Source organism: Gossypium arboreum, chromosome 7 (genome assembly GCF_025698485.1).
Source record: "Gossypium arboreum isolate Shixiya-1 chromosome 7, ASM2569848v2, whole genome shotgun sequence".
Classification (NCBI taxonomy): Eukaryota; Viridiplantae; Streptophyta; class Magnoliopsida; order Malvales; family Malvaceae; genus Gossypium; species Gossypium arboreum.
This window is the reverse complement of record NC_069076.1, coordinates 94,935,779-94,948,506: the sequence shown is the minus strand read 5'-3', so window position 1 is coordinate 94,948,506 and position 12,728 is coordinate 94,935,779. Positions and strand designations below refer to the sequence as shown.

The 12,728-nt window shown below is 31.6% G+C and overlaps 1 protein-coding gene and 1 long non-coding RNA gene across 2 annotated transcripts; both read right to left on the bottom strand.

Moving 5' to 3' along the window:
- Positions 1–1,203: 1,203 nt before the first annotated feature.
- LOC108477043 (protein MAINTENANCE OF MERISTEMS-like) lies at positions 1,204–1,647 on the bottom strand. Its single transcript, XM_017779470.1, has one exon. It carries the CDS (start codon positions 1,645–1,647, stop codon positions 1,204–1,206), a length of 444 nt encoding a protein of 147 aa, XP_017634959.1.
- A 6,081-nt stretch (positions 1,648–7,728) lies between these two features.
- LOC128295549 (uncharacterized) lies at positions 7,729–9,955 on the bottom strand. Its single transcript, XR_008286052.1, has 3 exons — positions 9,766–9,955; positions 8,819–8,860; positions 7,729–7,941 (listed from the first exon to the last, which is right to left on the bottom strand). It is a non-coding gene; the product is annotated as an uncharacterized LOC128295549 (long non-coding RNA).
- Positions 9,956–12,728: the final 2,773 nt, after the last annotated feature.

The following is a 12,728-nucleotide window of genomic DNA, read 5'->3' as shown; positions in this document are numbered from 1 at the left end:
TGGTAATGAGATGAGCTCGCCGACGGTGCCTCCTGCGATCCCTCCAACGAAGATGGCCTATATATCATCGATTGAGTCAGAGTCATAGGGAAAAGAGATGCACCGAGACCATGCATTCCAACCTGGCATAGGACTGGGAGAAGGAAACATATAAGAGTTAGGATATGCACTTGGCATAATCTGAATGGGCTATGATGTGGGGTGTCGTTGGTTGAGGCATTAGGCCTGGTGATTGTGCGGCCGTTATTGATGGGTCCGTGCCGTCATCCCTTCTCCTTGAATTTAAAGCCGTCGTTCTCTTTCCACACGGATTTACCGACGCCTCTGCTCTTCCGACAACAAATATGGCTTGCCATGGATCCTAAACCATGGGATGTAATCTGGGGTGCATGCTAACTTTGGGACGATGATCGGTTCACGATCAGGTATATGATCATACCGATTTTCCCAAATTTTGATATATTGTGACCAGAATATCGACCAATTCGTATTTTTTTGCCGTAAGTCGATTCTGTGCTAGTCATCGAGCACCTCAAGTTCCTCAGGAATTAATTTTTGGAATCTAAATTGTCGCAACACTCTATCCGTCTGGTGCATTTTGACAATAGCATAGTTGACCAATGGGACCTTAACATGCCAAATGTTCAGATTTTGAAAGAATTCTTCTAGAATTACAGCCTGTATTGTCGGATCCTCGTATGCTGTCCATTGAAACTATATGAACAGGATAAAAATATTAGTTATATACATAATACTAAATACTAAATATGAAACGACTATTTTATATATATATTTTATTTAATACTTACTTGCACTTTCGACTGTTGGTCTAATAGAAGCCGTATATATTTAAGAGCGATAGGTATTCCAACATAATTCGCCGGATTGTTCCACCTAATTAAATAAATTTTTAACATACAATTTTATTTTAAATTTATGAAATAATTGTAAAATCAAATAAAAATTTTACCTCGTTATGAGCGGGAATGTATATGGGTAGTTCACTCGAGGACGTAAAAATGGAAAGCGAAACCGAGCCCATGATTGTAATAGTGATAGGCAACCTTCAATTTTGGCTTTATTTGGTGGCGTTGCCTCGCATATCTTTTAGTACAATGTTGCCAACACTGTAGACTCCTAACAAAGTTCTCCAGCTACTCTAAAATCAACGAGTTTCAGTAGCCACCTTAGATGTATGAGGTTTCATGACAAGTCCGACATCAGATAACCTCCAATCATATTAAGGATGTATGCCCGAGCATATCGTATTCTTTCTACTTCAGTCGAATCATTCCCCAACTCCGAGAATGTGTCTAGTAACCAGCCCATCTCGATCCGACCTTTGTAAATATTATCCGGAATCGTATTCAAAAGATCATAGCATATGGCACCCCAATCAGCAAATTGAACGGACCTAGTGAGTGCGGCCCCATTTACTGGCAATCCTAATTGTAACTGGACTTTCTCCAAAATGATAGTACACTCTCCGCATGGAAAATGGAATGTGTGCATCTTCGGTCTCCACCTCTCTATTAACGCGCTGATGAGTTTCGGGTTCAACTTGTACCCTCGGCCTATAGTGGCCGCGTGCCAAAAACCCGCTTCCCTTAAGTAATTTTCTATCAACGATGATGGTGGACTAGGCATATTACGAATATAAATTGTAACATCCGATCTACAGACTGTTATAAAAAAATTATAAAATACAAATTAATTAAAATTACATAAATGAAAAAATATATTAAATAATATTCAAAAATTAAAATTAATTAAAATTACATAAATGAAAAAAATTAAATAATATTCAAATTTTAAAATAAACCGTTACCATTTTCATTTGTTCGATGGAAATATGTTTATAATCGAGACGAATTAATTCTCCGGCCATTGCTAACACAATCAAATATTTTTGAAATTATAAAAAAGTAATACTAATTTAGAAAAAAAATAAAGTAAATAACTAATTATAAAGAGCTTTGAGAAATTTAATGAGAAATTTGAGAGCGTAAGGGAGGAATTGTAGAGATTTTTTGCTAAATTGTGAAGAAACTATGTGTGAAATAATAAGAGGGGGATTTTTATATTTTTTTTACTATTCGACCCCCCAACGTTAAAAAAAAATTAGCCGTTGAGTTTGAAAAAATACCAACAAAGCGCGCCCCTGAGGGAGCGTTTTTTGCCACATCAGCAAAACGTGCTTATGTGGAAGCGTTTTGTTGACGTGACAAAAAGCGCCCTAAGAGGCGTGCTTTGGTAGCATTTTCTCCCTTAAACGCGGCCACATAGGTGTATTTTGCAAAAAAAGTCCTTTTCGATAAATAATTATATAATCGGCTCATTTTCATAAATATACTTGAAAATGAATCTTTTAAATAAATTAACCCCTAAAAATAATTTAATTTTTTTATTTTATGCTTTATAAAACCTTCACAGAATTAAACTTTTTAACAATATTAATTTTAAGTATTTAAATTTCGTTTTTTTCTGAATGTATAATATTTCTTATTATTACACCTAAAATTCAACCTTTTAGTTGTCCTAAAATATTAATTTTAAATATAAATAAATAAATAGCTTGACACTCTTGTGGTTAGAACGATTGACGTACAACCAATGTTTCTAATTTTTCTACTATAATTATCGTGGCAGAGTCTTTCTGACAGGAATTGTGCCTTTATCGAGGCTCCAACGACACACTTATAATAAAATATTAAAAATAATTTCAACTTAATAAATATTCTTACTTTATTTTTTTTGTTTAAATTAAGACTTGACAGTTGTTTTTATATAAGAGTTTAAATTTTTTTATGACTTAATTTTTAAAATTATTTTTATATTGAAATCTGAACTTTTGGTCCAAGATAATTTTTGATTTTTTTAACACATTTAAAATTAAGGTATTAATATAAGAATAATTATGAAATTCAGATCCTAATATAAATATAATTGTCAAATTTAGAAATTAATTTTAAAAAAACTAAATTTCAATATGACAAAAATTGCCTAATCTAACCAAAAAATGCTTATAATTAGACAAATAAAACTTAAACTTCTTTAGTTAGAGCAGTAAAGTTTTGAAGTTGATGTCTCATTAAATATTTTGGGGTTGTATTTTATATCGTAATTGATGGAATACATGGTGTAAAAAATAGAAAATAATTTATAAATGAGAAATAAAATGATTGATTGACAAGCTGTCAATTTGAAGAAATAAATTCAAAGAGAAGGACAGCAGGATACGCGGCTTAAAATTGTGTAGGCGTAGTGGGCACACTTCAAATGTGCATGTGGTAAACAAGCCAATTGGTGGCATTAAATGGATAAGATAAGACTGAATGGATAGACTAATAGGACGACATTGCCTTTGCCTTTGGGAGTTGGGACCTTAAATTTTACTATTATTACTCTCTTTTATAAAGTTAATCTCTCTTATCTTTATTCCTGATTGAATGATAATTTTTATTTTAAATATAAAATAGTTTTAAAATTTACAGTTAATATTTAATTTTTAATAAATTTATAAAATATAAAAAATTAATTATTAGGTTAACTCCAACAAATATCTTAAAAAATAGAAAATTTAAAATTGCTCAATTTTATTCTTACATCACATCATATCACATCACATTCAACTAAGTAAGTCAATTCCAGTTTTACAGTACGTTTGGTTAGTTGTAATGAAATAGGGCTATAATTGAATAGAGCTATAATGGAATAGAACTGTAATAAGTAATTTAACTGTTTGGTTGAATGGAATAGAATAGAACTGTAATAGTATTCTTGTGTTTGGTTGAATGGAATGATGTTATAATAGCATAAGAAAAAAAACTAAAATGACCAGAATATCCTTAGCAGAATTTTTTTTAATGTAAATGATTATTGTTATTGTTATTAAATTTTAATAAGATTATTATTGAAAATAATTTAATAAAAATAATAAATAGTTTAACCATATTTTAACATAATTATTATTAAATAAAATTTAATAAAAAATATAATTTAATAACATTCTTAATATAATTATTATATGAATTAAAAATCAAAATATATAATACTATAAAAATATATAATCTAATTTATTATTTTTAGACTGCAATACATATTTAATGTGCTAAAATATCATTATCGAAACAAATAATTTAATTATTCTACAATAAAAATAATTAAATATTAGAAGTAAGAAATAACTCATTGCTAAAAAGTAATAAATAATTTGAGAATTATATTTCACCTCCAAGCATAGTATTTATATATTAACAAAAGTTACATGATTTCATTAGTTTATATGTCATAATCCATATGTTTTAAAATTTTACAACATCAAAAAATTAAATCATTTGTAATGACATTCTATCATGTCATTATACCATCCAAATATTACAAACATGAAAAGTTACCAAAATATCAACATAACCATGATTTTTAATGGTCAGCAAGAAATCTTCTGACCCATTCCAATCGCACAGCAGAAGGTAAACTAAAGAAAATGAACATTTGCGCTGGATGATCTGGAATTTCGCTCAATGCTCGATAGCGTTCATCCTCAGTTAAACCTTCCAGTTCACATAATGTTGAGTATAATTTCAGAGCACTTTCTTGAATGGTCATTTCTAACCTTTGTTGAATTACCACCTCGGATGCAATACTCTTACTAATTTCAAGGCCAACGGTCCGTATATTTTCCGCCAATAAAGCGGCAACATCATTAAATGAAGTAGAAAAATTACTTGCATCAAAAATCTTTTTTTTCTTCTTTGAAAATGCAGAATCACCTTGGTTTTTAGCTGGTTGCGGTTCTGGTTGCGGTTGTGTAGCTGAAAGATCCATGTCATCCAAAGAAACATCAGCTTCGGATCCATAGAAATCGTTTCTTTCTTCATGAGTATTTGTAGCAGCTATATCCTCAGCATTTATTTCTTCAATAATATCAGCAGCTGTTTGAGCATCTTTTCCAGTGGCTCGATCTTTTGCGTAGATGGTAGTAAGTTGGTCATAATAAGGGAAACTCCAATGTCTGAATTGAGCTGCTTCTTTATGACTCTATAAAACTGAGAAGTTCATATTAGATATAAGTTTTGACAAAATAAGATAATAAAGAATTAAAATAATTCTTACATTTAGATATGAGTTCCACACTGCATCTTCAGCAACAACAAGCTGCCTATACTCATCCCAACCAAAGCCGCTATTGTTTTTTTCCACTAAGCATGTCATAAACGATTGACCATTCCCTTTTCAACATCCTAATCCTCGATTCAAGATTAGGTTTAGCCTTCAACATGGCATTGGGTAAAACTTTTTCTAACATTTTTTCTAACTCATTTAAATAGCCGGCTTTGAATCTCGTATCCGCATTAAAGGTTCCGGCAATGTGCAAGTCGACCATACAAGTAACCAACGCAGCATCTTCTTCTGGAACCCATTTCCTTTTGGTTCCTCGAGAATTTTGGGAAGAAACACTTGATTGGGAAAAACCTGACATAACTATCTTAAGAAAAAACGCAAATGAAAATTAAGTTCAATATTATGCATCAAAAGGTCAACACTTTATAAAATTATAACACATGATGAATCAAAAGAAAATAAATTATCATTCAACAAGTCTAGTACAATACAAAAAAAAAAAAATTCAAACACCACCAAAGTTTCATAAACTAGATATGTGAAATAAATAAACAACTTAAATGTTTACTATTTTTGCCCTAAACCTAACTAATTTCTAGATGCTTTCCATTCATCGAACATTTGGTTGGCTAGTTCCATCTTCCAAGTAGCCCATGCATCCGACGGATGAATATTTATGATATTCGGTTCATCGTCATCTATCACATTACTAGATAATCCTTCTCCCAACTCCTCTTCAATAGGATCTAGACTCATATAGGTTCGAATAAAATTATGGAGCAAACAACATGCAATAATAATTCTATTGTGCACCCTTACAGGATAAAATGATGGACTCCTAAGTATTCCCCATCTAAGTTTTACTAACCCAAAACATCTTTCAATAACATTACGCGCTGAAGCATGTTTCATATTGAAAAATTCTTCCGAAGTACTTGGTTGGTAACCCTGACGCCACTCATTCAAATGATATCTTTGTCCTCTAAAAGGAGCAAGAAATCCCTCACAATTTGTGTATCCAGTATCAACAAGATAATAACAACCTATAAAAAGAAACTATTTGTCATGGTTAATTTCCCAAAAAAGTATGATTTTAAAAATTAATTCCAATTCCTCTAATTTTTGCATTTTACCATGAGGAACTTTTAGTCCATGTCTCCTACTAATGGCATCTCGAAGAACTCGTCCATCAGCAACAGAACCTTCCCAACCAGGAAGAACATAAACAAATTGCATATTAGGTGTACAAACACCTAACATATTTGTTGCTATGTCACCTTTTCGCGTTCGATATCTAGGTTTATCAACTGTTGGAACCCTAATCTTGATGTGGGTTCCATCTAAAGCACCTAAGCAATTCTACATCACATGTATAAAATCTCAAGTTAGAATACTATATTTAAATCCAAATGTACTAAATTATATACGAGCTATATATAGAACTCACTCCAATACCTTAAACCATTTCCACCTTGGGTCTATAGAATTAGCTGTAATTAGCTCTGCCTTTTTAAATAACACATCTTATAAGCGTATGACAGCATTTAAAACATTGTGAAATGATCTGCTAACAGTTTCCCCAGACCTACTAAAGTGATGCTTGATAACTCGATTTTTAAGGTGATGAGAAATGATATGTAAAAACATTGTCACTTGCTCATCAACAAGTATGTTCCTTGACGACTTCAATTCTCCTAAAGTTTGTAACATCTCACATAGTTTAAAAAAAACAGTTCTATTCATCCTAACTTGTTCAATACACGTCTCGTCACTAGCATATACAAGTCTTTTCACATAATCTCGTTTTGCATAAAAATCTAAAATATAGGATCTAACCCTTGGTCTATACATATGTAGGCTATGAATGGCACCCATTGCAACTAAGAACCAACTCGCAACTGTACACATTTGCAACCATATTTTAATAGCAAGACCAATTCTTTTACGCCTCTCATTTTGTACTATTAAAGGCAGACGAGCCATTACTGCAAGATATTAAAGTGTTACATATCTTCAAATCGTAATAAAAGGGTCACATTTCTCCAATACTAATTTCAATAATAGTAAAACAAAATCAAAGAATTTAATTGCCAAAGAACTTACAGTGATTCAATGAATACAAGATGCTCAACTTTAGGTGAGGAAGCAATCAAACAAGCCAAATAAGAAAAGGAAGCAATAACAAACTGTCAAAGAAAAAATGAACAATACATATTAATAAATAGGATAAGTCTATTTAAAAATATATGTAGCACCCCAAACCCGGCCCAGACGTTAAGGCCAAATCCGACATGCCACTTTGAAGTCAAAAACCCGTGTTCCTTTTTTAGTGTTTTAAAAAAAAGCCGAATTTTGTCAAACTAACCAAGTGAATGGAAGCCGGGCACCGTAGGTATCCATAACAGAGGAGGTGAGCCATAAAGGTCGCTAAGTACCAAGCTCTCGATTGGATCCAATCCTAGACATGTCCACATCCATTGCCACACTTGGTTATAACAAGTTGAAATTTCTTTGAGTGGTTATCTTTGGTAAATTGAATATTCGTGTCATCGTGTTATTTAAAAATATCGTTTTGAAATCGTGCCTAAGTCTAGCCCATTTGAATTATTATTATCCATCAATTTAAAGTTGTTTAAAATAATATAATCTCAGAAAATCAAAGAAGAAAATAAAGTTAAAATGGCCTTATTACAACCCAAAACTTAAATAGTAATTAAAAATAACTTAAGAAAACCAGTCTCTTTTTCAAACCCAAAAGTGTTCACAATGGCCACTCTGAATCCCCTCCGGCTCCAAGTCACCCACATCAAGACTCACCTGCAAGGTTAAAGAAGGGGTGAGTTTGGGGAAACTCAGTGTGTAAGGAAAACCCATTCAAAGCCCAAGTCAGCTCAAGCCCATTGGGCCTAAGCCCATTCAAGTAACAGTGGTACTGGGCCAGAGCCCTTTTCAGATTACAATAAACTGGGCCTTAGCCCCTTATTCAGATAACAGTATGGCCCATAGGCCCATTTCAAAATACATGCAACATCAGTAAACATATGCAAGCCCATTTGGGGAGACTACTCAACCCACCAACCACTACACTCCACCCGTACCAGCCATACACTCCATGTGGGGAATAGCTCAACCCACCCAAATTTAACACTCCACAGCTTGGCCTTGCTGCTCGATTATCAAGAATTGAGGCAAAGCCTCCAAGACGTGGACAAGCCACTTTCAGTACTTCCTCCGTCAATATCCCAGTCCATGCATCGATAATAACAACATGGCATGCAGTAAATAACAACGATCAAACATGCATTTAGGTCAATTTAACCCTAGGGTATTTGGTAATTTATCTCTCAGGGTAAAACGTAAAATTTCCACTTTTAAAGGTATTTCAGTAATTTATCCATTTTAGGGTTTTCATGCATATTCCTACCTTTCACGTACTAACAGAATCACTACCGAGGGTTCTTACTGAATTGGGCCGATTGGCCCATCATTCCAATTTTGGCCCATTAAGCCCAAAAATATCGAGGGCACGTAAATCATGCACTTTGCAGTCCAAACATTGCAGCTTACCAAAAGATTAATCGATTTACCTCACGAGCATTCGCAGACACTGCAAATCTACAAAATACCGGTTTTCGGCATTTCGCTTTTCGACTTTTGTTGATCTAGACTAAGAAAGAGGGTGTTAGTTACACACCTGTTTGCGACGATATGTTGACGAGATCCACACATGAACCGCCTACAATTGGATTACTAACACTTTAATCTAACTATTCAAATACAAACTACATATTAACCCCTTACAATATTCGGCCAACCACACCTACAGATCATAGTGAGCTTATAAGAAATTAATAAGCAACTCATTAACAAATTTTTGTCAATGTTTACCACATAATCATAATTTCACTGCAAGCTGTCTTCCTGAGCAACAGTCACTAAATCATTTATAACTGAAGCTACGAAACTCCAAATCAAGTGACGTTAATTTTCCCTGAAAATAGACTCATATATCTTCTATACATAAAATTTTCAGAATTTTTGGTTTAGCCAATAAATACCAGATTTTTCTCAAAGTTTCCCATGTTTCACTGTTTGACTAATCTGACCACTCTTCATTACGAATCAAATTTCTCATTGTACAGAATTCAAAATATGTTCTAGTTTATTTCATTTGAAACTAGAATCATTAAGCTTTAATTACATAATTTATTCAGCTTCTAATTCATCTCCCACAATTTATGGTGATTTTCCAAAGTCACGTTACTGCTGCTGTCTCAAGCAGATTTATTACCAAATCACTCTTTCACACCTAACTTGCATGCTTGTTATTTAAACATGTATATCACCAATCAATCATCACATATCTTATGATTTTACTTAAGCATAATCTCCATTTCATCATTTTAAAGCACAACATGTTAGCCGATTTCCCTTTAGCATCTAAGGCACATGCATGCTCATTTGTTTGGCTCAACTTCACATATCTTCCATTTTTCATCAAAAGAACATGAAACAACAACCATTTCCTTCATGACCAAATGCTCACAACACAACCAAAAATCAAAATATACTTCAAGAGTTAAGGTAGAATCAAGAAGAACTCATGAACCTCAAAATAAAAGCAAGGTACCAAGAACTTACCTTCAATTTTCCTCCTCCTAATGACCGAATACTCAAGAGCTTTCTCCTCTCCTTTCTCTTCTCTAACTTTCAGCTATGATGAACAAAGATGGACAAAACTTTGTTCTTTTCACCCCTTTTTCTTTTAATAAAACTTCATATTTCATCCATTTAATTCTTTAATACAAAAGACATGAAATTCTTATCATGAAACATTTACCTAACCCATTATCATGAAACATTTACCTAACCCATTATCATGGAACATTTACCTAACCTATTATCATGGAATATTTACCTAACCTATTATCAATTTGTATCAATTTGTACCATAAATTATGGATATCAAGTGCACATTTTGTCTACAACAACATGATGGCTGGCCACTTCATGTAAAATGGGAGGTTTATCATGCAAATCCTCCTATTTTGCACTCCTATTTATTTGGCCACTTCAATTTAGCCTATCGCATTTTCAAACATTTTCACATAGGTCCTATTTCATAATTTCACTCACAAATGACAAAATCAAAGCATGAAATTTTATCAACATTCACAGAATTCCCAAAAATTGGGGCGTTACAATATATTTGCTTATGTATAAGTAAATAATTTATCAAGCATTTAGTAGTGTATAATAGTAATATCATTTTCGAAGTTTCAAAGTTCGTTGCAACTGAAATTTGATCTTATTTTCAAAGAATTTGATATTTATTTATATAAATACAATTATCCAAATAAATGTTTATTTGAATACTCAAATCTTTTAATAATAAATATAATTATTCAAATAAGTTTGAGAGGCACAACTTTTAATAACTAAGAAACATAACTCAATTCTTATACTCTTTCACTTATAATTGTTAAATCACTTATAACATTTGACATGTAGTCATTGAAACGTTATAAATATTTCACATGTAGTCATTTGAGATTTATAAGCAATATTCTGCATGTATAAATATGGAATTGAAAATTTTATAACAATGATATAAGTAATAAAATAAAGTACATTAGTGTAAACTTTTGAATCATGAAAAAGATCATTATTTTTAGATATTTTATAAATAATATTCCATAACAAAGATATGAAATAATAGAGTACTAATATATATATAATTGTTTCACATATATATATATGTATAACTTAATTCACAATTTTAATAAAATACATTTCTATAACTCAATTCATAATTTTTATAACCTATACTGATTTTGCTTTCGCTTTGGTGCAATATTTTTCTACTGTGTTTTATATTCTATTGAGCACCTAATATTCTCTTTAAATGAACATAATAAAAGATTTTAGGCTGATGATGACTTTTTTATGTATCAACAAAAAATTAGTTTTTAAAGAAAAGGAAGATCAAAATATAACTTTTATGTTAAAGTTATTTTTATTAAAAGTAAATAAAATAATAAAATCAGTAATAAATAGTTGAGTACAATAGTAAGGTACATCACACTCTCAACAAAAAGATTCATGTTTAAACTTTGAAAATAACATTATTGAGAAGGACAACTATAAATCTCGAATATAAATTGTTCATAAATAATCAAAACCTAACATACTAGCACAATTTTATAGAAACAGAAAACAAAAGTGTTTCTTTCCCATGTGGATTAAGCATAAAATGTAATGCATGTCAATTTCAATGTCAAAGTCAAAGGCTATATATATCTATGAATAGAAAAATAACAGTCCAAATCCAATTAAATAACTATCACAGACCCAAAAATATAAGAAAAGAAATGTCTTTAATTATGAACATCTTTGTCTAATTTTTAATCACAGTTGCTTTTGGAACCAACTCAATTTTTAGTAATATATTGGAACTTCCATAAAGTTTGCTGGTTTAGGGGTCTATTGCTTTTTTTTTTCATTAAAATTAAAAAAAAAAACTCTGTAACTGATTCAAAGCTTCTTAGAGGTAGGAGCAACTTGTTACAGGGTATTGAAAATACCAATAAAATTATATATCTTCAAGGGATGCAATTTTATCCCAAACGCTCTCCGTCCACAAGTGCTCAATTAACAATATAATCTGCTCATATTATTTAAGATTCATTTAACACTATGCTCATTTAACAATAAAATCTTAATTTTATATTTCACCCTACTGTGGAAAAATAAATGATCAAAATATAACCTATACAGATTTTATTCTTAAACAAACGAGACAGAGTATAATGTGGGAAATTCATTTTAATTTCAAAGAAAGAATAGATATATGATGATACATACAACACCTTTGACATGATTTTAATTTCATTTAGTAACCCACCAGCTCAAGCTCAGCCAGTTAAAAGAAAGAGGTACCAACCAGGCAATCCAAAAATGGACAAGAATTTTTTTTAGTAATAACTGAATATGGATCATTCTACCACTTCAAAAATAAAATAATAAGTTCAAATTTTAAGTTTTTGTAGCAACACTTACCAAAATATTTTAACCAGATTGGTTATGGAACATATCTTAAGCGAAAACAAAAGGAACCATCATTTAGTTTCCAATTCTCAGTGAAAACTTGGTCATAGACTCATGGCAGAATCAAAATGTAAACTTGACATGCAGTATAGAAGAGAGGGAAAAAGGCACAAAAATCGACAGAAGTATGCATCTATAGTTGAAATAACTTAATATAAGTGGTTTAGCTAGTTATAACATACCAAACCACTAAAGGGAACCTAAGCTCATCATCTAATAGGTTCCTCATGTATCATGACAACCCTTATAGACTGTATCCTACTCTCACTATCCTTTAAACATTTCCTTTGTGACTCCAAGTTGTCTATGCTTAGGACTTTATAGACTCCAACATGTATTATTTATTGAATTCCTTTAAGAGTCTCTAAATCGGTTTATGTATGCCAAGCCATATACTAGGAGATTATGGTATAAAAAAAAAGAGGAAGCCAATAGATCAGAATCATCGTGTTCACACAACAGATAAAAATTTCCAATCTTCAGCCAAAAAGAAGAAT

What these genes read in the sequence shown, in the direction of transcription:
- LOC108477043 (XM_017779470.1), bottom strand. Translation starts at nt 1,647, where the DNA reads ATGCCTAGTCCACCATCATCGTTGATAGAAAATTACTTAAGGGAAGCG.